This window comes from Solea solea, chromosome 2 (assembly GCF_958295425.1).
Source record: "Solea solea chromosome 2, fSolSol10.1, whole genome shotgun sequence".
Classification (NCBI taxonomy): domain Eukaryota; kingdom Metazoa; phylum Chordata; class Actinopteri; order Pleuronectiformes; family Soleidae; genus Solea; species Solea solea.
The window spans coordinates 24,684,464-24,705,614 of NC_081135.1; the positions used below are offsets into that span (position 1 = coordinate 24,684,464).

Here is a 21,151-nt window from a genome sequence, read left to right on the forward strand (position 1 = left end):
CAGATGTTTTTTTTTGTTAGACAGATATCGTGATGTATCGCTGAATGATTGTCTTGCAATCTATTGATTATCACAGAATTGTTGTATAGTGATATTATTGGTATCGTGGACCATGTATTGCCTATCGTACTGTATTGTATTGTATTGTATTGTATCATATCATATCGTATCGTATCGTATCGTATCGTATCGTATCGTATCGTATCGTATTGTATCGTGTCGTATCGTGTCGTATCGTGTCGTATCGTGTCGTATCGCACTGTATCGTAACGTATCATAACGTATCATACTGTATTGTATCGTAGTGCATCGCATCGTACTGTATCGTATCGTATCGCATCGTATCGCACTGTATCATAACGTATCATAACGTATCATAACGTATCGTAACGTATCGTATCGTATCGTATCGTATCGTATCGTATCGCATCGTATCGTACCGTACCGCACCATACCGTACCGTATCGTATCGTACTGTATTGTATCGTATCGCATTGTACCGTATCGCATTGTATCGTATCATATTGTATCGTATCGTATCGTATCGTATCGTATCGTATCGTACCGTATCGTACTCCTATGCTTGACTGATATCCGACAGATTTACTTGGACTGATTTCAACCTTCAAATAATGTTTTCAAGATTATTTTGATGGTGTTCACTCATAACAGGCAACTCTGTCAAAGCTTGGGCACATCTGTATCGCCTGCATTGGCAGTATGTAACGTCTGGTGTCTGGTCCATGCCACAACAAGAACTACAACATTCTAATTTACGACATACGTCACAGCCCATGTTATTATGGAGATTCTGCCTCAATCCATCTGGTTCATAAATCAAGTGATTGAAATAGGTTATACGTACAAGCCGGAAAACGGAAGCCAGGTAAACTAAAGCACTATCAGTCTTTTGTCATTTTTTCAGGGTTAGTTTTCGTTTTTATAATAGCTTGAAAAATGTAATCATATTTGGATAAAATACTATACTAGATGTCCTGCTTCAGAGTTCATTGGTATGGTTGCACATGTATTTTACAACAGTGGAGGGACCCGAGAGCAAATCCGACGTTGTGTTACTTTAAGTTAAGTGTGGCCATTAAACAAACAAACCGTCCTCTCTTTGGAAAACTTCACATTTGTCAGCACTTGTCTGTGCTTGCTGTGTCAACACACTTTGTCTTTTTTTTATTAATTCTTTTTGATCTACGTGATCCAGCCCAGTGGCTGCTCAACACACACCTGTGCTGAATAATGGCAGCTTGGAAATGAAACACATGAAATACAGCGTACTAAACACACCATAACATCGGGTTAAGGTTGAGTAAAATACAGTTTCTACTCTTCACAACAGTTCAGGCGTCAGGACAGGCATATCCTCTTCCTGATTTACTCGCTATATTCTTACAAACCTTTGAAACTTAATGGCCTGTTAGAGACCACATTGGAAAGCCTTGCTAGCATCTGATTTTACACTCACTCCAGCAGTTGATGAAATATATTCCAGCCTCTTCAACCTGCAGTGAGAGTCGCAGTGGGATTGACAGAAAGGCATTCATGGAGATTTTAACAGTGTTACACATTTTTTAGTCTAGAGAAAATAAACTTACTGGGCTTACTGAGCCGGCTTTGGATCCTGCAAGGCATCTTGGTGTAGAGCCTGTGCCGTGAATGAGAATGAGGGAGAAAATGGGAAACAATGACGGGTAGCAGGTCCCTGCGTCTGAGAGCTGAGGGTGAGAAGAGGGGACAAGTGATGGACAAAGATGTCAACTGTGTTGTTTTTCGCTCCAATCGCAACGTCGTCAGTGTTTTCTCAGAATGTTTAAAGCCATCCATCATAAAAAAAGTTGAATTTTTTCTTCCTCTTTTGCTTTTTTTGTGGGTGTTTATTTAAAACCATGAAACTGGCACACTACCACCACAGTTTAAATAATGAGTCAAACAATTCTCAACAGGCCCTCGATCAAACCTGGAAATCCTAACTAAATCATTAGTTAATTAAAGGAGGGAACCACAATAAACTATTAAAAATAAAAAAGTATTTGGTTATGAATCAAAAGGCTAAGAAAAAATGTAATAAAACATCAGCTTCATCGTCTCTAATACAATATGATGTTTTTCTTTGCCAATCAATGGAATCTTTTTGTTTTTTTTACATTTATCTAAGAAGAATAATCAGCCGATCTTTCAAAATAATCATTATATGCAGGCCTACTTTAAAGCTTAGTTTGCCTGTTTATTTTGCCTCGCACTGTATAATGGCCCGTCTTGTTGTGGTCTTTCACATCTTTTGTGTGCTGTTAAAGCAAATAAATTATTTACAAGTACAGTCAATTTGATTTAATGGCGCGTGCATTCTTTGTGCGGTTTAAGTGCTTCACTGCAGAGACAGTGTACGGTAACAGGCAGTGGTACGAGCACTTCAAAGGGACGTGGAACTCTCCCAGTTGAATCATCAGTGGGAAAGATGAACACCTGCAATGGAAGAAGAAGAAAAAAAAAGAAGTCGTTTGATAAAGCATCAAAAGGATGTGGGGTGTGATCTTGTTTGCAGCTGTGGTGGCGTATGATTGCTTTTGAAACTCCTCTCCACCTTCAACTTGGAGACTGTTTTACATCTGTGACTATTCCATAATGCAGTAAACTTCTTCTTGGGCCTGCACTTGTCATATTTCATGCCGACTGTACGCCGACTCATGCCTGTTGTCTCACGATAGACACAAAGCACGTGCCAGTGTGCACTGGCGTGTGTTGTGTTGGTTAGCTGTAGGCAGGGAATACACACAGAGGCCACAGGAAAAAGTTGCGAGGCCACAGAAACATGGCCGCATAACATTTCTGGCGAGCGCGAGTGCCTTGGCTGTGTTTTTGAAAGATTTATCACATGATAAAAAAGCTCATACTTTGTCTGCACTGCAACGTGAGCCCGCTGTTTTTGAAAAGTATCTACTTTGGAAAGGGCTTTTGGAGAGAGTCCACTTTCGGAGCATGAACATGGTGACTTACTGCAGATGGAAGGCCAAAACAGAGGGGAAAAATGAGTTTTAATATTTATCTGGATTAGAGCGGACGCGGTCTGACAGCGAGAGAGAGAGAGAATAAGAGGCAGCGTTGTGGGAATGAGAGCAGAGAGGAGATAAGAAATGAGGAGAAACTTTGCGTGTGGAGGGGAGACGATGGCGTTGTAAAAGTGAAATAGAGAGGAGTGAGCGAATAACCCGCGTGTGGCGTAAGTGCGTGTTTTAATAGAGGAGAGAGTAGACCACGACCTGCTCCTGGATGGGTCGATAGATCTGAGCGGAGAGCAGCTGAAATAATTGAGTCCAGTCACTGGGAGTGTGAAAAGTGCCAGGGCAGCAGAAAGCAGCCATAACTCAATGAGATTGGGCCTGAGATTTAGTGTGATCAACAACAGAGATGCCTTCATATCTGTTTCCCAGAGGAGCAGAGAGCCAGCGGCACAATCCCATGGGGCAGCAAAGGCACCTTGTGAATATCTGTTGGCACCAAAGGCTTAACGCCGTCCATCAGAGGTGGGGTCGATACAGTCAGCGGTCACGTGTCATTTCTGAGCTTTTAGGTGAGAACATAGGAAAAGGGAAATCCATATTTTTTCACTTCCAACGGTGAAGTACAGGTATTCACATGTATTGACGTTTGATAAATTTCATTTACAAAATAATAGCGTCAGTCACAGGGTGTCAGACACACCTTCCCCGTGACAGTAGAGATATGCTGAGGTAGTAAGGGAAAATGCCGCCTGGATCAGTATGAGTTATGGCACATCTTTTATTTTGTACACACACAGTGTGTGTTATTAAGCCCGGGGAAATCCTGACTGGTAGCAGTCCATGCTTCATTAACTCAAAGAAAACAATTGCGTGACATTTTATTATGTGAGCACTTTTCCATCGCATTTTGTCTATGATAGATCGAGGAGATTGTGTGATAGAGACAAGCTGTTTTATGCACAGAAATCCCTCCCCTCCCTTTCGTCTTCCCTGCGCTCCCTCTCCTCCCCCAGCCATGACAAAACTGAAGATGGGCTGTGGCATTGGCTGCTTTTCAGCCCAGACTCTCTCATCGGCCCCACAGAAAGCCTTTCAGTGTGCCCCAGAGTAATAACCGCTGCATTTTTATTACGGCGTGAAATGGGGAGTGAAAGACCACTATGGATGTTCCTACTTAACCATGCAGAATGTGTCAGTATGGGGTTGGATAGATAAGAGGACAAAAGGGGGGAAAACCGCTCCATAGAGAATCCATAGAAACAACTCTTTGCTCTTGTTTACATCTCAGAGCAAAAAAAAAGAAAAAAAAAGAAAAGCATTTGTGTCTTTTTTTCTCGGTGAAATCTGCCCAGAAATATGTTAACATCACACGCACAATAATGGAGTGCATTCCTCGTGCTATTCAAACAGATGGTAGCCGTGTTACCAGCGCGAGGGATCTGCTTGAGGGAGACCAGACGTTGGCACCCAAACCCAGCAGATACACTCTGCAGCCCGAGCGTGTACTTTAATCATGTTCCATGGGGTGTGTTTCCCAATAAGGTCTTAGAAGTCAAACGTTGACATATATGTGGGGATGTTTGAGGGCTCCGAGCCTCTGGGGATCGTTCCGCCAACCGACTGCACATGCTGAACTTGTTCCCATTGATACAAAAAAAGTGTGATTTATACACCAAGTAAGTTGAACGTTTGGTTTGGAAGTGGTTTGGGTTTTATTAGTTTGATACAATTACCTTCTAATTGGTATAATTTCCACTTCCCAAAGGCCAATGTAACATTTTTTTTTTTTTTTAAGTACATGATTCAGGATGATGAGGGCGTGTAGCTGTAACATTGCACAAGCGCTTATAGAAAAATGTCATGGCACTTTCGCCAAGGTTTTCTTGGCAGCGCGGCCGCTCTGGTTTTAGATTGAGCACCAAACTGTGCAAATACAAAATCAGGAGCTTGATTGATGAGAGCACCTTTTGTAATTATATCCACTCATTCTATTTGCTTTGGCGAGGCATCTGTCGTCGGCCCTCCTCTTCCCTGCTTAAATGGGGGGGGGACGATGACAGATTGCTGGTTTTGAGCACACCTGCAGGGAGCTATCACTGCCTCGACACAAGCGCTTATCTTCCTCTAATAGTGGGCATTTGTGAACTATTCCCTCATTTAGCAAAGGCAACTGGTCCTGATAATGTTTTTTTGTTTTTTTTTTAACCTGCTCCCTGCAGTTTTTCATTGAAGAGATTAAAAACAGGGAACACAGGCAGCATTCTGATCTGTGTTGCAATATCCTTGGCACGCAACCCCGAGCATCTCGGGCTAACGATGATTCCATTTTCGCTTGCGTAGCTGCGATTGTGTCGAACCAGAAAGGGACTCATCCTCAAGAAAAGCCAGTGGAATGCATTCAGTCCAGGCACACAGGATCTTTCAATGAGTAAAATGAGCTTGATCCCCGGGCTTATGTGTGTATGTTCAGTGATTTGTAGAAGGGCTTTGGGGGCTTTAACATGTGCATCTACTGGCTGAATGTCCTTTAGACACTGGAGGAGCACACACCCACACACACAGACACACACAGACACACACATCTGTGCAGCATTCATAGTGAGGGCACTCCCTAACCCCTTACCCTAACCTTAACCATCACAACTAAATGCATAACCCCAAAAACCAAAAAAGTCCTTTTGAGGGTTGACAGAACGCGAGGACCAGCCACATGTCCTCAATTTCAAAAAAAGTCCTTTTTTTTTTTTGTCTTTCTTTTTTGGTCCAAACAAGAACACAGACATCTGTTGTTGCCCCGAGACCTCATTGTTCTCGCACATCGCTTATGTGAGACTGCAGTGCTGGGGATGCTGCTACTGCAGGTGTTACTCTCAGAGGACAAGACTGGAAACAGAATTAATGTTACCAGGTCACAGGATTATTATTATTAATAGCAGACGAGGACGAAACTGGATAGAGGCGGACAGTGCAATTGCACTCATATGTCATCTTAAATCTCCGAGGTGTTACAGTGGTTTCTCCTGATCAACTCTGCAGAAACTACATTAGCTCCTTCTGGCGCACTCATCCGTCACAGCTCTGTGCCCGCCCTCCAGTGATTTGTCCTCGTCCTTTGTCACTTTCTTTTTTTTTTTAAATATGTGTGATATCTATATAACATTGAAGTAATTAAGAAAATACCCCTTTCCCCAACCTCCTCCGCCCCCTCTCCCCGCCTGTACCGAATAGCTGACTGTTAAACACTCAACACCGAGTCCATGCGGGGATCTCGGTTGTCTGAGACGAGGCTGGGCAGCGGAGAGAGCCGAAGCCGAGTGTAATTGGGTCCTGGCAGGCATGTTGTACGGACCGTGATTGCAGCATGTTCCTCCAGAAGCAAGGTTTATGTTTCATCATGCACCCGTCCACTGCACTCCATAAAAAGCAAATAAACGTTTCACTGGCAATGGCATAATAATGACAGAGCTGGCTAATGAGTGAATTGAAGCCTCATAAATAAAGCTCTGGCACCGTGACTGCAGTGAGAAATGTCTTACATCATCTCTTGTGTTACAATCTACAGTAGGTGCCCTTATTTAACCACTACCTTCACAACGCTGCAGAATACTGTTTAAAGTCAGACCTCGGTCCGTGGCAGACCTCCACATCGTAACCCCAGCTCTCGCTGAGCAACACGTTGGCCTGTCCCACACAATGAACGCAGGTGAATGTGTTGAAAATGCACCGCTTGGTCTTGTCTTACTTCTGTAGCTGGTGCAGGAGTCTAAATTGAACGAGTTGACTTTGGCAGGTTTGTGGTTGGTGTGGTTTGGGGCTGCTCCCAGTGCAGCACAGAAGCAGCCTGGCAGCAGTTTGTCTGTTTGACTGAACTTGCTCTTCTCTTTCACACCAGCTCACTTTGGCCAGCAACGAGACCCCGGCTCATTTCTGTCCCATCAGAACACATTCTCTTTCCCTGCGGCGGCGTCTGCCTGATTCTGTTGGACACGCGTGGACTTTTGTGTTACATTCCGTTTGCTCCTCTGGGGTGAATTGTTGCGTTTATAGCGAGGGGGGGGGTTTACTGGATGGGTGAACTTTCATTCAGAATTTTGTCATCCCATTATGTTTGGCAAAATGACTCTGAGCTGCGCTCACAATGAGGGGTTTCTTTTATCAACGCCCCGTGCCAAGCGCCGAGTAAATTTCTTCCACGTGTTCGAAAAAAAGGGAATCCCAAGAACATTAAACCAAGTGTATCATTTATTAAATGCTCTCTGCTCAGTGTGGTAAAGCGAGCGGTATTTAGTGTCAGTGCTAGAGTGTGTCAGGCCCAGACATGAGCAAGAGAAGTGACAGGATGAGGATGAGGCAAATAGGATGGGAGGACTGTTTGAGGAAGAAAGGGAGAGTTCTGGAGGCCGCAACCAAACAAAATGTAAGCATCTGTAGGGTTCTTGACACAAGAGGCGACTGTGTGCCTGTCTGCTCATAATGCACAACCAGTGTCCCCCAGGTTTCCCCCCCACAGAGTATTGTCAGCAAATGTGGGATCTGAAACAAAAAAAAGTGAGGCTCGCTGCTGTGAACGTGGAAGGGGAAGTGGCTGAGTGAGGTGCCTGTCAGCGAGCCAGCCCCTGAGCACAGAGAGCACCATCTCCACAGCAGCAGCAGCCCCTTTGATGTGGCTGGCCCTTTGAAGAACTGACACCCTTCTCCTTTTCACAGTGCCTGGAGCCCTGCAAGGAATCCTGGGACCTGAAGGAAAACCAGTGCCAGGATTTATGTGAGGTATGTCACTACCACAAATACTGTGGTTGCCTCAGACTTGAGTGTTTTTCAGAGTGAGAGGGAAAATTCAATAAGAGGAAAGTTTAAGAGGAGTGTGAGGTAACTCTGTAATGGCCCCCGCTCTCCGTGAGGATCATTCGAAGCTGTTTAATGTACTCCAGTGAGTCATACGCTGAAATGTAAAGAGGACAGTCCTTGTTAGGTCAGATAACTGTCCACTTGCAGCCATGCAGGTTGGTCTTAAAAAAGTGCGTGACATGTATTTTCCATTTCCTTCTCTTCCTCCACCTTCTTGTCACCAATTCCCACACCACTACAGCCCCTCTTTCCCAAGAAGCACTATGAGTGTCTCACGAGCTGTGAGTTCCTGAAGTCGGTAGAGGGAGTGAAGCAGGGCGACTGTCCCGCCCCTGAGAAGGCCAGCGGCTTCGCGGCAGCCTGCGTGGAGAGCTGCGAGGAGGATGGAGAGTGTTCAGCTGTCAAAAAGTGCTGCTCCAACGGCTGTGGCCACACCTGTCAGCTGCCCAAAAACCTCTACAAAGGTAATGCCAAAGGCGGATTAACCTACATTTTATTATGTCACAGGAGAATATATCTGCCACAGCACATTGTTCTTAAAAAGATACAATTATTAACATTTCAGTGCTGGCACAGAGGCTGATAAATGAGGCATTACATACATGCAATTAAAGCCACTGTAGAAATCAACTATGACTGAATACTACTGTATGGTGAGGTGATTATTATGGAATTAAAGTAAAAAATACAAATAAAATAAAACAGGATTATAACATTCCTTCATTTAATTTACAGTAATTTTATGTTGTTTGATTCATAAACACCTGTTCCCGGCCTTCACTTTCGTGTGTAACATGTATAAACTTCATAAAATATAAATGAGAACTTACAATCACATTTAGTGAATTTGACAAATCCACCAATGAGGGACTTTAGATACAAATGCAGAATATGCGAGATAAGATGCTACAAATTTAAGAAAACATTAGAATAGCTTACATTATTAAAAATAAACAGTAGTGTTTTACAGAAACCTATGTTGATATACTGACTACAGAGCGTGTCTTATCGTTAATACTGTGTGACTTATTGTTATTTATGTGCATGACATTTGAAACAGTTCGTCAGTTGAATGTCACACACTAAAATACTCTGATAACAGTCCCCCATCAATGTTTTCAATGTGTTTAATTTTTGGTTTTAGGTTTTAAGTTTTAATTCTCATAAATGGAATGAATTGACCCCCCCCCCCCTTTCAATTATAACTGCCTGAATCCTTTCACCCACACATTCCGTACACTGTTTTTTAAATCCCAATCTATCTGTCTTGAGTTTGGTTGGATGAGCTTGAAGGTTTCATAGACACAGATGTACCCAAGAGTCTTTGCTCCAGTAAAACTGTTTAATAGAGCTGCCCAAGGCTGTGCGATGTTCTGAGTCATTATGTGAGCGAACCAAATGCCACTGAACTCGGAGACGGGAGCTGGGAACTGCATTATATTCGGTATCGGCACACCATTGGTGGCTGCCTGAGGCCATAACAGAGTTGAAGAGATTCTGAAGTGAGAGCAGTGAGTCTAAATTAAGCTTTGAACTGCTACAGTGACTCAGTGGAGCTGTGTATGGTCTGAATCACACTGCAGGGAGTCTAAACATGTCTCACTGTGCATGCTGTATTTAATCCTAAGAGGCAAAAGAGCATGTGATTTGTGAATTTGAGCCTGCGCAGGTATTTCTACTTGATTTGGAAGAAGTCCCGAGAGACTTTTTTCGGTGCATGCCATACACTAAAGGTGAACAGCATGTTAATCGGGGCAAAGATGAAAGCAGGCGTAACCTTGACAATTTCGACACAGCCACCCAGTCAATGAAAGCCATTCACCACAGTGCGAGACCTTCAGAAATCAAGCAGATTTAGCCCAAACTCCGAGCGCATGGCGGGTCGCCGCCAGCACCACATTTACACTGAGTTACGCTCAGTATTCCGGTGAAAGTCCAGATGGAATTCCTGTCCGGGTCCTCAGTGTTAAATGTCTAATTAGTTGCTCATGGTTTAAAGAGCGTAATTGTTTCTATGTGTGCACAAGTGTGTGTGTGTGTGTAGCCTTTGCCGTGATGAGCCTTGATGCTGGAAGCCATTAGCAAACACAAGCAGAGAGAAATGGAGCGTTTCCCCCGCCAAGATCACTCTCAGATGTGTGTGTGTGTGTGTGTGTGTGTGTGTGTGTATGTTCAGGTTGGGGGGGGTCCAGCCCCTGTGTACGTCCCTGACACAGAAAGACTGCAATGTACAGTCGACAGGATTTTTGTTTAATAACACAGGTTGCAGTAATTCATGTAGTGATACGTGTAGTGTGGTATTAGAAATAGAGGATGAAAATAAAAATAAAAAACACAAAAAAGGACCTTAATCCATCCATCCGTTCAGTATTGCTTTGTCCTTCACATGAAGGTCGTTGTGTGAGACCAGGTGACATAATAGGGAGGTCATACTCTGGTAATAACGCGGTTATAACACTGTTAATAGTGTGTGAATATGGAGCTAATATTACAGTCATGCCAAATAGTGTCTTAATGAGATAATGAGAATTACCACGTGCTTCCATCTTCACATTAAATTGTTTTGTGACTACAGTTTGATAATGACCATATCTGCTGTATTCGTGGAGGTGTGCAGCACCCAGAGTCTTTCTGTGGCTTTCATTTTCACAGCTTTTCGCTGTAATCCCTCCAAGGTCTCCGTGTACCGTATCGTCATCCCTCTGAACACACTGCGTCTTATATAATGCAACCCAACTTTTCTCAAAAGGTTTTCTGATCAGACGAGGTGCACAGACAGCTCGACACTGTGTGAATGTGATGAAAACAAAGGGCATAGACGGGCGGCTGGGCTGGGGCTGGGGGTGGGTAGTTAACATAAAAAAAATTTAAAAAAGGTAGATGTCAGTAGGAAGCAAGAATAATATTGACACTGTCAAAACAAGTCAGTTAATTAGTCCATCAGCCAGACTCATTTTCACCTTAATCAGTATTTGTAGTGTTTTACCCCTCGCCCTGTAATTAGAACAGTGGGTATGACAGTATGTGCGTGCCTTTTAACAATTATATTTACACAGTGGAATTGTTGGCATGATTAAGACGTGAATGGACGTCGCGCTCCCGATCGTGCTTTCGCAGCAGTTACATCATGAGCTGGAGTGAGCGCATGTAGCCATTGAAAAACGAATGCCGTATGATTCTTGGAGCAAATCGTAATCAAAAGCTTTCTTTGGAGCGAGCGCGATGAGAGAAAGTGTATTCTTTTTCCCTCCCAGATATTGCAGAAGAGAGAGCCTTGTGCGTGCGTGCATGTGTGTGTGTGTGTGTATTCTGATGTGGACGAGAGTGTGTGTGATTTGTGTTTTGCTTGTGTGACTTTGAGGGAGGATGAGTTAAGACAGAGGGAGAGGAGGAATGCTGCGGTTTCCTTGGTGTTCAATTATTGCTCTGAAAATGCCAAGCGTTTGTTAGTGCGCACAGACACACACACACACTCAGCTGTGGAGCTGTGAAACCACAGCACAATGACCCCCAGCTGTTAGTACGCAGAAAGCTGTTCTCAGCAGGACAAAACAAAGTACTGACTCCATATGCTTGTGGCTCGGGGAAACCTCCTCCTCCTCCTCCTCCTCCTCCTCCTCGCAGGATTGTGCATGTACCAATCAATCAATTATACATGGTGTGTATGAAGTCAGAATAGAGATAGAAGTAACTGAAGTGTCCTGCATACAAAACACGGTGTTGATCATGTTGCCATCTGTGTTTATGAAGTCCGAGCAGTGGCGGGCCGCGCAGTAGCGACAGAGGTCCAGCGCAATAGACTGAAGTGCGAGGTGATTTATGGAGGATTGTGGGACATATTCAGCCTCCTCCTGTACCTCCAAACGCACTTTTCCAATCTCCATCTCATTATCACTGTGCCCGATGCTCAATCAACAACTCACTACGTCTCCACTGCAATAAATTCACTTGAGAGAGAGTGTGACTTGGCTGAACATTTGGCTCAGTCCTGCACTTAATAAATCTCTAATTTATTGCACATGGCCACATCGACTTCTTCTGAAGGGCTGAATGTGGAGCGCGGCGATGCAGATGAACTCCACGTACTGTATATGTGTGCATATGTTTGCACTCGTGTATATTTTTGTCCGCAGAAGAGAGAGAGAGAGAGAGACGTTATGTATGCCGTGTCACATACCTAAATGCAAACTATGTGTATCATTACCAAGAAGCCCAGCTAATAAAACACATCACTCCGGCCAGGAAACATCACAATCTGTTACAGAAGAAAGACGAAGCCGTTGACCCACAGCGTGTAATAAATCTACTGCAGTGAGGTCATGTCTCATTTTTCAAATCTGTATCTGTTCAGCTCTGGTGGTGTCATTTTCCTTTCCATTTGACTTCCCACTCATGAGAGGGAAAACAACAAATTTCATGTTGAAGTTCACCTATAATGTTTCACACAGCGGTGACATGAACTCTCGGTGTGCACTCTCGTCCTGAACTTGTAGGAGTCCCTCTGAAGCCGAGGAAAGAGCTGGTGTTTTTGGAGCAGCAGTCGGGTCAGCTGGAAATCCGCTGGTCGTCCAAGTTTAACATATCCGTGGAGCCCGTCCTTTATGTGGTGCAGCGCCGCTGGAACTATGGCATCCATCCCAGCGAGGACGATGCCACGGAGTGGCAGACAGTGGCACAGGTAGGATTCAGCACACCATAAAGTTGTTAAATTATTATTTGGTCATCATCAATCACTACATTGATAGGATTTTATTGGAAAGAAATAAATTGTACTAATTGTACCCACATAATGCGCTTGGGGGTTAAATTACTTCTACATCTACTGTATATGTTCAAACAAACTCAAACTGGCCCTAGGTGCTTTGTGCAAGTTCCACACTTCCCACTGGGCTTTGACCTGGAAATAAAAGAAGCTGGTACACAGAAAAAGGAGAAACAGCATGAATAGCATGACGAAATTCAGACTGGTGGAATCACAAATGTAAAGATATACGTGAAGAATGTAATATTTTGAAGTTAATGGATGACAGGCAGACAGTAGTCCGGTTAAATCGCTGTCGCTCAACTCAGCTGTGCACGGAACAGGTACTGATTGTTGCACGAGCGACTCTTTCGATCATATTTCTTTACAGACTGTTGCATTCCTCATCGTCAGTGTCTTTGAAGGTCTGGCAAAGAGAAACACACACAGATGACTGATGCGGACGCAGACTCACGCGGGCTGTGACCCCGGATGAACCTTGACCCCTGTGGTTTGCTAACCCCCCCCCCCCCCCATCTGTCCCTCAGACCGCAGAGGAGCGAGTCCAACTGGCCGACATCAGAGCCAGCAGATGGTACCAGTTCAGAGTTGCTGCAGTCAATGTCCACGGGACCCGCGGCTTCACTGCACCCAGCAAACACTTCCGCTCCTCCAGAGGTCTGTATGTGTATGCACTATGTGCATCTGTTTTTATGTGTGTGTGTGTGTGTGTGTGTGTGTGGTCCTACTTTGTGTGTAAGATCCTGTTTGACACCCGCTGCCCTCCATTTGTTATGGTTAAGACCTTGGAACAGGTGGAGCCTTTGGGAAAGAGCTTTTTAGACCTGCTCTGATTTCTTATTTGACAACACAAACTAAGTGTGTGTAAATATGCCCTCTTCAAGCTTACTTAGCATTTAGCAGTGAAAAGGATCTGTTATGATTTCCCCCCCTGCACCTCTTTAGAGAACAGAACAAGCTGTTGTTTTTTTTTTTAGTGATAACCAAATACTTTTTTTAAGATCTACTCCCAGGATGTTCAGCCTCATGGCACCATGTGCGTCCACAAACTAAATATACATTCATCCCTTTTGACTGATGCCGTTCATACGGCGGACCAGTTTATTTAAGTCGTGAATTAAACCTTTCGAATTTGTTTGTTTGCCTTGTTACTGAGTCGCAAATAAGTATTTCCCCCCTCACAGTTTTTGCAACTGTAATCTGTGCGCGCCGCACAGACGGTATCTGTTTCCAGTGCCAAGCAGAGCTCGGAGTAATGAGGAGTGACTGGGTAGTGCTGAGCATTTTCCCCGTTGTGGTGCAACCAGATCTTCATTTAGGACTTCAAAGGAGGGGTTTCCCCCTCTTTACAGACATATAAAATGTAATATGTCTGAATTAGTCAGGATATTGCAGGTTTCAAATGACTACAAGTGTTGTCTTGCTTCCAGTGGGAGTGATGTAACCGAGGTACACTTCAGATCTTTGCCACAGATTAGCGAACAAGCTCTGATGGTAACAACCAAACTGCCCTCGCCTCCATTTGCAGTGTTAAATGACACTAAATGCCAGCGTTGTCTTGCAGATGTCGTCTGTTAAACGTAGGGCAACTTCATCTTACAGGTTTATGATTATAGTATTATGTCTAGATTGTATCTGAGTCGTATCAGATGCAGTGTTTGTTTGACATGTACAATCAGAGCCACGTGCCCTTCAGTGCGCGTATAGAAATGCAGCGGCGGAGGGAGGAGCTTTTGAGTGAAGAGATGGAGTTGGTTACCAGTGGAACTGAAGCTGAATGTATGAACCGTGTTCGGCCAAATACTAAAACGCTGAGCCAAAGACAAAAAAAAAAAAGTAGCGTCTGGCATGCGAGTGTGCGTGCATGTCTCTGTGCGCATTGACCTGTCCTGTCAATCCAACATCAGGCATCTGCTCCCCTGAGTGTTGTGATGGCAGTCACGCAGACCAAGATACCAGGTGGGAAACGGATTCTGCTGCAGGGAAGGAAACTGATCTCCAATCAGGCCAATCAGTGCCAGAACGCTGATAGATTGATGGGAGCTGTCATGGACTTGATGAGCTCCTGGCGGCCCCATCGTACCATTGTTATTTATATAGTACAGCCATGTCACCTGACTGCAATTTTGCACTATACTATACTTTGTTAGGGCAATTTGTTAGAAATGAATGCTTATTTATCTTGCACAGCCGATGTCAGCTGGTATGGGGAACCGATGTGTTGAATTGTGTTTTTGGATGAGATTAAATGCGTTTCAGGTGGGAGAGGGCAGGGGAGAGGAGAGCCAACTGCGCTGCGGTGTGAATCATTTTCCCATTACAGGCCTATTCCCTCTGGTCTTGTGTTTGGCTTGTGTCCCTACCTGTCCTCCTGCACCGGGCTGACATCAGCAGCAGGCTGGACCACAGCACGTGTACATAGAGCGTCAGAACCAGCTTTACTCTGGACACACAGACACACACAGACACACACAGACACACACGGACACACAGGAATGCTGAGTGCGGAGCCAAAGTGAGCAGCATGTGTGTGTTAACCCTGACCTGCACTCTCTGTCCTGCTGAACGCCGTCATAGATGTGACATGACACCTGTCATAACATGTCAGGGCAGATTGTCAATGGAGGACTAATTAGTGTACACAGTGTCATACTGCTCCCCCTCCTCATGCGGTGAACGCTATCTTAGCTTGTAATACATACAACCTGACTCATACCGCCTTGGCCTAAGATTTTCTTACTTACAAGAAAGCAGAGCACGCCTTTGCTTTAATCCCTAAATGTCTGCAGATGTACTCAGATGTTTCTTGCTGCCGCTCCACCTTTAGATCCAGCTGCCCCTCCCAGTCCATCCAGCCTGCGTATCACCAACGTGACAGTGGGTGATGACGGCCTTGTGACAGCTCGCCTCAACTGGACCCTGCCAGAGGAGCCCGATATCCCCGTACATCACTACAAAGTGTTCTGGAGCTGGACGGTCCCCACCAAGTCCATGGTGCCGTCCAAGAAGAAAAGGAGAAAGACCTCCAATGGGGTAATCTTCCCACACCTGTGACTTGGTCTCATGTTCTTTCACCTCCTCGTTTTCCTCGTTTAAAATAGAGACAATAGACATGCAGTAGGAGTTTCAGCATTTGTTTTTCTATCATGTAAGACTATCAATCACACATAGATTGATGCAATGTGTTCTCTGGTGTTTTGGTTTAGTTTAACTGATGAAAGAACTCAAATGCATCGAGTGTGACAAACAGCCTCCTTCACGGTTCGCGTTTTATCTTAAATTATGTCACGTTGTTTTCTTCAGTTGCTATTTTGGCCCATTCCTCTAATATTTGTGGGTTTATTTATTTATTCATGTTTCACTTATTCTGATACGGATACAAAAAGACAAAAGAAAGTAAACCTGACTTTTTCCTCTGGCCTTTAGTCTGAAGCAACAGTTACACGTGAGCACGTTTACGTTTGATACGACCTTCCAGATAAATGGCATGACAGGACCGTTGACGCAACTAATAAATCACAAGGCTATATGCGTAGCTTAGGAATGATATGGCATTTAAAAAGTTGTTCGAGCTGTCATATATCCAGCAACATGTGGCCTAATAGCACATACCTGTGGCTTGGTATCTGTGAATAACATTTCATTAGAGACGCGAGCTGAAAGACATATTGTCTAGACAGTCCACACACACCTCTATAAAGTCTTCTCCTGAATTAGTTTTTTGAAATGCGGAACAGATGTGGCACTAGGGAGATAGAGGTGGGAGACATCAGACACCTATTGATACATGTACTACTGGCTTCCACTTTGGCACCTTGGGGGTTTGAACGCAGCCTGCTGGTCGCGGAATGTCAAAACACGCACTGTCAATAACAAGAACTCATCAAGCTCACGCTGCTGGTGGAATGCTGGGAGTCAAACACAGCGAGGAAGCCCCGGGAGGTTCTGATAACATGGCTCCCTCACTAGACCCTGAAGGCTATCTCTTCACTAGGGTACCTTCCTCGGCTCCACATGTGTTCTTAATAAGCAAGGCTTTCCCACAGGCCCGAGTCGGCCCGGGCTGAGGTGAAGCTGAAGCTATGACTAAGACAGTGATGGGGCTCAAGTGACAGTGTGGTATCTTACACATGCCAACATACCAGTGTTTTTTTTTTTTTTCCTGTTGTCACAGGCTCAGAGCTGGGTGGATCTGGATGGACTTCAACAAAACAACAGTTACACTGTGGAGCTGCAGGCTGTCACATACTGGGGACAGGTGCGACTGAAGAGCTCCAAAGCGTCTCTCCACTTCAGTACCTCCCAGAATAACGAATCAGGTAAACACTGGTGCCAAAGCTCACAACTGTAGAACCACCATGAAATTTGTTTCCTTTCCGAGGGAAGGTCTCGAGAATTGTAGGTTGATTTTCGAGTATGGGTGGATTTCTGATGCGTCACTATGCGGAAATGTGACTGTTGAACAGATGAGGAGTGTTATTCAGTAGCAGGCTTAAAAGCTTGTCTGCCTACAGCTAACAATGTGAAGATGACTATGACCAGGATAGGGTAGGAGGAATGGATTTTAGAAAAACTCTTGCACATTAAAGGCTACATCCATACTTCTCAAATGCATACAAATTGTAGAAACACAGCTGGTGAAGTTTTTGTTTGAAAATTCTGGAAATGGAATGGTTAATTCCCGTTGTTGTCGGAAGTCAGGATTTGCGACATAGGATAAAGCCCAACATAGTATTCCAAAACGGCTGCCACTCATGTCAATACTGTTATTTTTTTAGTGTTAAATGTAGTCAAAAGGTTTTTTACACAAAGAAATACACAGGAAATACAAGTTAGCAGAGGCCAATGTTCTCACAATCCATTTTCTCACAAATTCATGACACACAATTTTCAATTACATGAAAAAGAAAACGGGCGAGCGTTCGACCCCAATTACCCTTTACATCACCCCGGTGACTTTTTCATCACCACCTTTGTTAAGTGCAAATGAAGAAATGCAAATAAACCTGAATTTACAGTGAATGTGTGAAACCTGCTCTAGCACGTCGCCATTGTTATTGTTAGCATGCCAGCATGCAGACATTACATGGAGCTCAAAGTGAGACTGCACTGCCACACAGGAATTCTAATGGCTGTAGATGGGTAATCTTATTACACGAGTATATTATTGTCCATTTTGGGGAATACATTTAGTCAAATAGAAGATGCGCGGCAGCAGGGATGACGGTGTAATCAGTCAAAAGCAGGATAATGTACCTCCTGAAATCTAACAAAAAACCTTGGTGGAGCCGCTTGTAAGCGCAGATCCATGTTGGATTGACTGATGGTACTATGTGTGCCCAGCATATAACAGCAGGTCTGTGCATAAAGGACATGCTGTGACTGTGATTTCACAAAGATATGATTGTGTGGTTTTTGTTACCAGGCTGGAGAGTTTGCCACAACACAGTCACTACTATGTCTTTGCTACAGCAGCAAACATTTCTCCTTTCTCTTCCCAGTGAAATCGGTGCTCAAGTCGAAGAAGGAGGAGATATCGCCTCTCAGTTCCACTCTGAGCAAACGCCCTTCTGGCCCCCTAGAGGTTGGCACACCCTTCTACCAAGATGGCCAGCTGCAGGTCCGTGTCTATTGGAAGAACCGGGGAGGTATGCGCTCAACTTATTGATGAAACACAGGATTACGTGATCGCTTCGTTCTGTCCATCAATCACCATGACAAATGTGCGCCATAGTAAAATGTTATGACTGATTCTCAGTTACTTAAACAACGTCGGATCGCTTTTCTAAACGCGGTATCGGATGGTGTAAATGAAATCAATGAAACAATGTGTCTTTGTGAGCGCGGGGCGGATTGGCGCAGAGCTGCACATGGACTGGTAGAGCGGAGCCACCGTTTAGTCAGGAACAATAAACACAGGGAGCCAGAGCCATGCGATGGGATTTATTGACAGCTGCATTTAATAGATCTTCACCCCCTTTGCATTAGCAATGAAGCGACCCATTTTGTTTTACAAGCCCTGATGTCACTGGGAACAGAAATGGCTGTGGGTTGCAGCACTGCGAGGGGTTAACGCCTATAGGAATGCCTGTCCCATCGGTGTCCATTCCCCAACCTCTCTGTTAGTACCAGAGTGGAAATATGGAGACCTTGAAAGCCATGCTCTTAGGGTAACCTGTCAAGTCCCATTCACTGCTCTATGTTATGTTACTAATATATGTCATCGCTCAAGCCAAACTCCACATCTTAGAGTCAAGAATGCGAAAAACTGGCTGAAGGAGAGGCCTGGTGAGACACCAACTGCTGAATCAGAGTGAGACAGAGTGAGGGGGAAGAGAGAGTTGGCCCAGAACGGTTTGCAAGGTTGGCGTGGACTCCGAGAGCCGAGTGATGCTGGGGGGGTTCAAGCATGGCTGGGGAATCACATTGTTGTAGTGCAGTCTTAATCGTGCTCCGGCTCCTTTCTGTGCCGCTTGTTTGCCGTGCCGGTCTGCTGTGTGTGTGTGTGTGTGTCACTGCCACTCATTAGTGTGAGGGATGACCCTGGCGTTGACTCTGACAACCTGCATTCCACTACTGTAAACATGCAGAACTACAGATGGCCCGGAGAGTTGGAGTTTCTGGACATCTGGATTGTGTGACAGTTAAAAAAAAAAAAAGGGACAGGTTAACTGAACCGTGATTAAACTCTCACTCATTGTCTCTGTGATCCAAAACAGCCGGGCCTCTGGGCTGACTCCAGCAGACGAAAGAGAATCTTACTGTACACCAGCTCAGATAATGTATCACTGTCTCCCCAGCACACAGACAATAGACAGCAGTCCAGCAGTGGCGGCACATCTGAGGCTCGCTTCCAGTCATGATTTATCCAATGCCGTTGAGGCTCCGCTCTCTACCCGATTCCCGTGTCCCATTTCTTGTTTTACATACCACTTCCCCTCTACGTCAGATCAAGCTAGGCCTATCTTGTTTATTTTTTCTCGATTTCCCGGTTCCCTATAATTTCTCTCTTCTGCTTCCAAAGAGCTCAGGGGCTCCGAGTGCCAGATCTGTGTCGAAGCCTTCAAAGGAGCCCTTTTATCTCCCAACTACAACGCAGGCCCCTGCGGAGGGGTGAACATAGCATAACTCAATTATTAATCTGAGAAGAATTTCACATATTCAAGCAACACAGACAAATGAATAATAAATCTGGTAACATCAGATGATAAAGATATACAGTGTCGACGAGCTCACGAGGAGCTACTGTACAGTAATGAGGCGGAAATGTGGCGACAGTGAGTGCTCGGCCGCTCGTCCACTGATGACAATATGTAAAGTTGAAACAGAAAAGACGCAGGAATGAGCCTTCAGCGAACAAAAGGAACGCTTTAGGAACGTTGGAAAATCTCGTTACGGAGTTAATGCAGAGATAGACTTTCATGTTTCTCTTTATTATTATCAGAGACGTAGTTATCGCGATCATCAATATTGGACACAGTGATGCCAGATCTGATATCAGTTAATATCAGTTAATCAGCCTGTCAGACTGTCTTTTGGCCCGCTTTAATGTTCCAGCCAAATACTGTTATTCAAGTACTGGACTGAGGTACTTATTTCTAATGTATGAAAACCTCCTTTATTCTTAAAACCCCAATTATTATCAGAGGGAGAGGGCCAGACGTTTCTACTTCACTACATTTCATTCTGCGTTGCACTTTGTCTTCGCATGCAGTCGACACACGGTCACGCTCAAGCGACGGGAACAATTAGTGTTTCTGAAAGACACCCTGACAATGTGGAGGAGAAGCTCGGGCATCAAACAGCCAACCTGGTGCTTCATCTTTGTTTTCACTGAGCTTTGCAGGAGCAGAGTAGGACACAATGGCTCTATGATGTGCTGCTACACACACAACCTGCTCATCAGTGCTTGTGGCGCGTGTATAGAATCTAAAATGATGCCCGCGGTGACCTCCTCTATTCAGCAACAATTAGAGCTGATGAAAATAATGATTATTTTAAGCGTCAAGTATTTAGTATTTGATAGTGGTCGTCAAGCAGATGAATTATAAAACCTGGCGTTAATAACTTTTCTAATTTATTTGATGCATTAATCAATTTGACAATTAATTTATTATTTCATTTTATAAGAACACTTCAGTGTGAATACTGAATACTTTCTAATCCTGCTCCTTGTTTCAGATCCCACCGTGAGTCGCTACCATGTCCAGTGGATGCCGGAGTACTGCAGCCACAACGAGACCCGGGGCCCGGAGAAATCTGTCACGCAGGTTAGTCTCCAGGAAACGCTTCGCACCTCCCCAGCGAGAGCTGGATCTCACGGTGCACAGAGCTACGGCTTCTTGATCAGCAGCTCTGTGCTATGCAAAGCACGTGGCTAAGCTTTTGTCTGGCGCTTAGAAAGGGGACAGCTCCGCTTACGAAAACAACACTCCACCGAGTGAGCCTGCAGGCCTGCTGCGCTGGACCGGCTCTGGACAAAAACGCTGCTTTTTGTTTCGAATATTATGAGTCAGTCGTGTGGTCAGAC

General features: G+C 44.6%; 1 protein-coding gene across 2 annotated transcripts in view; it reads left to right on the forward strand.

Moving 5' to 3' along the window:
- The window catches only part of LOC131455266 (anosmin-1), a 41,514-nt gene that overhangs the window by 14,341 nt on the left and 6,022 nt on the right, over nucleotides 1-21,151 (forward strand). For both annotated transcript variants that reach the window (XM_058622800.1, XM_058622801.1), the window contains 8 exons: nucleotides 7,719-7,781; nucleotides 8,101-8,323; nucleotides 12,353-12,537; nucleotides 13,149-13,278; nucleotides 15,449-15,654; nucleotides 16,796-16,940; nucleotides 18,123-18,269; nucleotides 20,803-20,891. In XM_058622800.1, coding sequence (XP_058478783.1) covers nucleotides 7,719-7,781; nucleotides 8,101-8,323; nucleotides 12,353-12,537; nucleotides 13,149-13,278; nucleotides 15,449-15,654; nucleotides 16,796-16,940; nucleotides 18,123-18,269; nucleotides 20,803-20,891 — 1,188 coding nt within the window. The remainder of the gene's footprint in view (nucleotides 1-7,718; nucleotides 7,782-8,100; nucleotides 8,324-12,352; nucleotides 12,538-13,148; nucleotides 13,279-15,448; nucleotides 15,655-16,795; nucleotides 16,941-18,122; nucleotides 18,270-20,802; nucleotides 20,892-21,151) is intronic.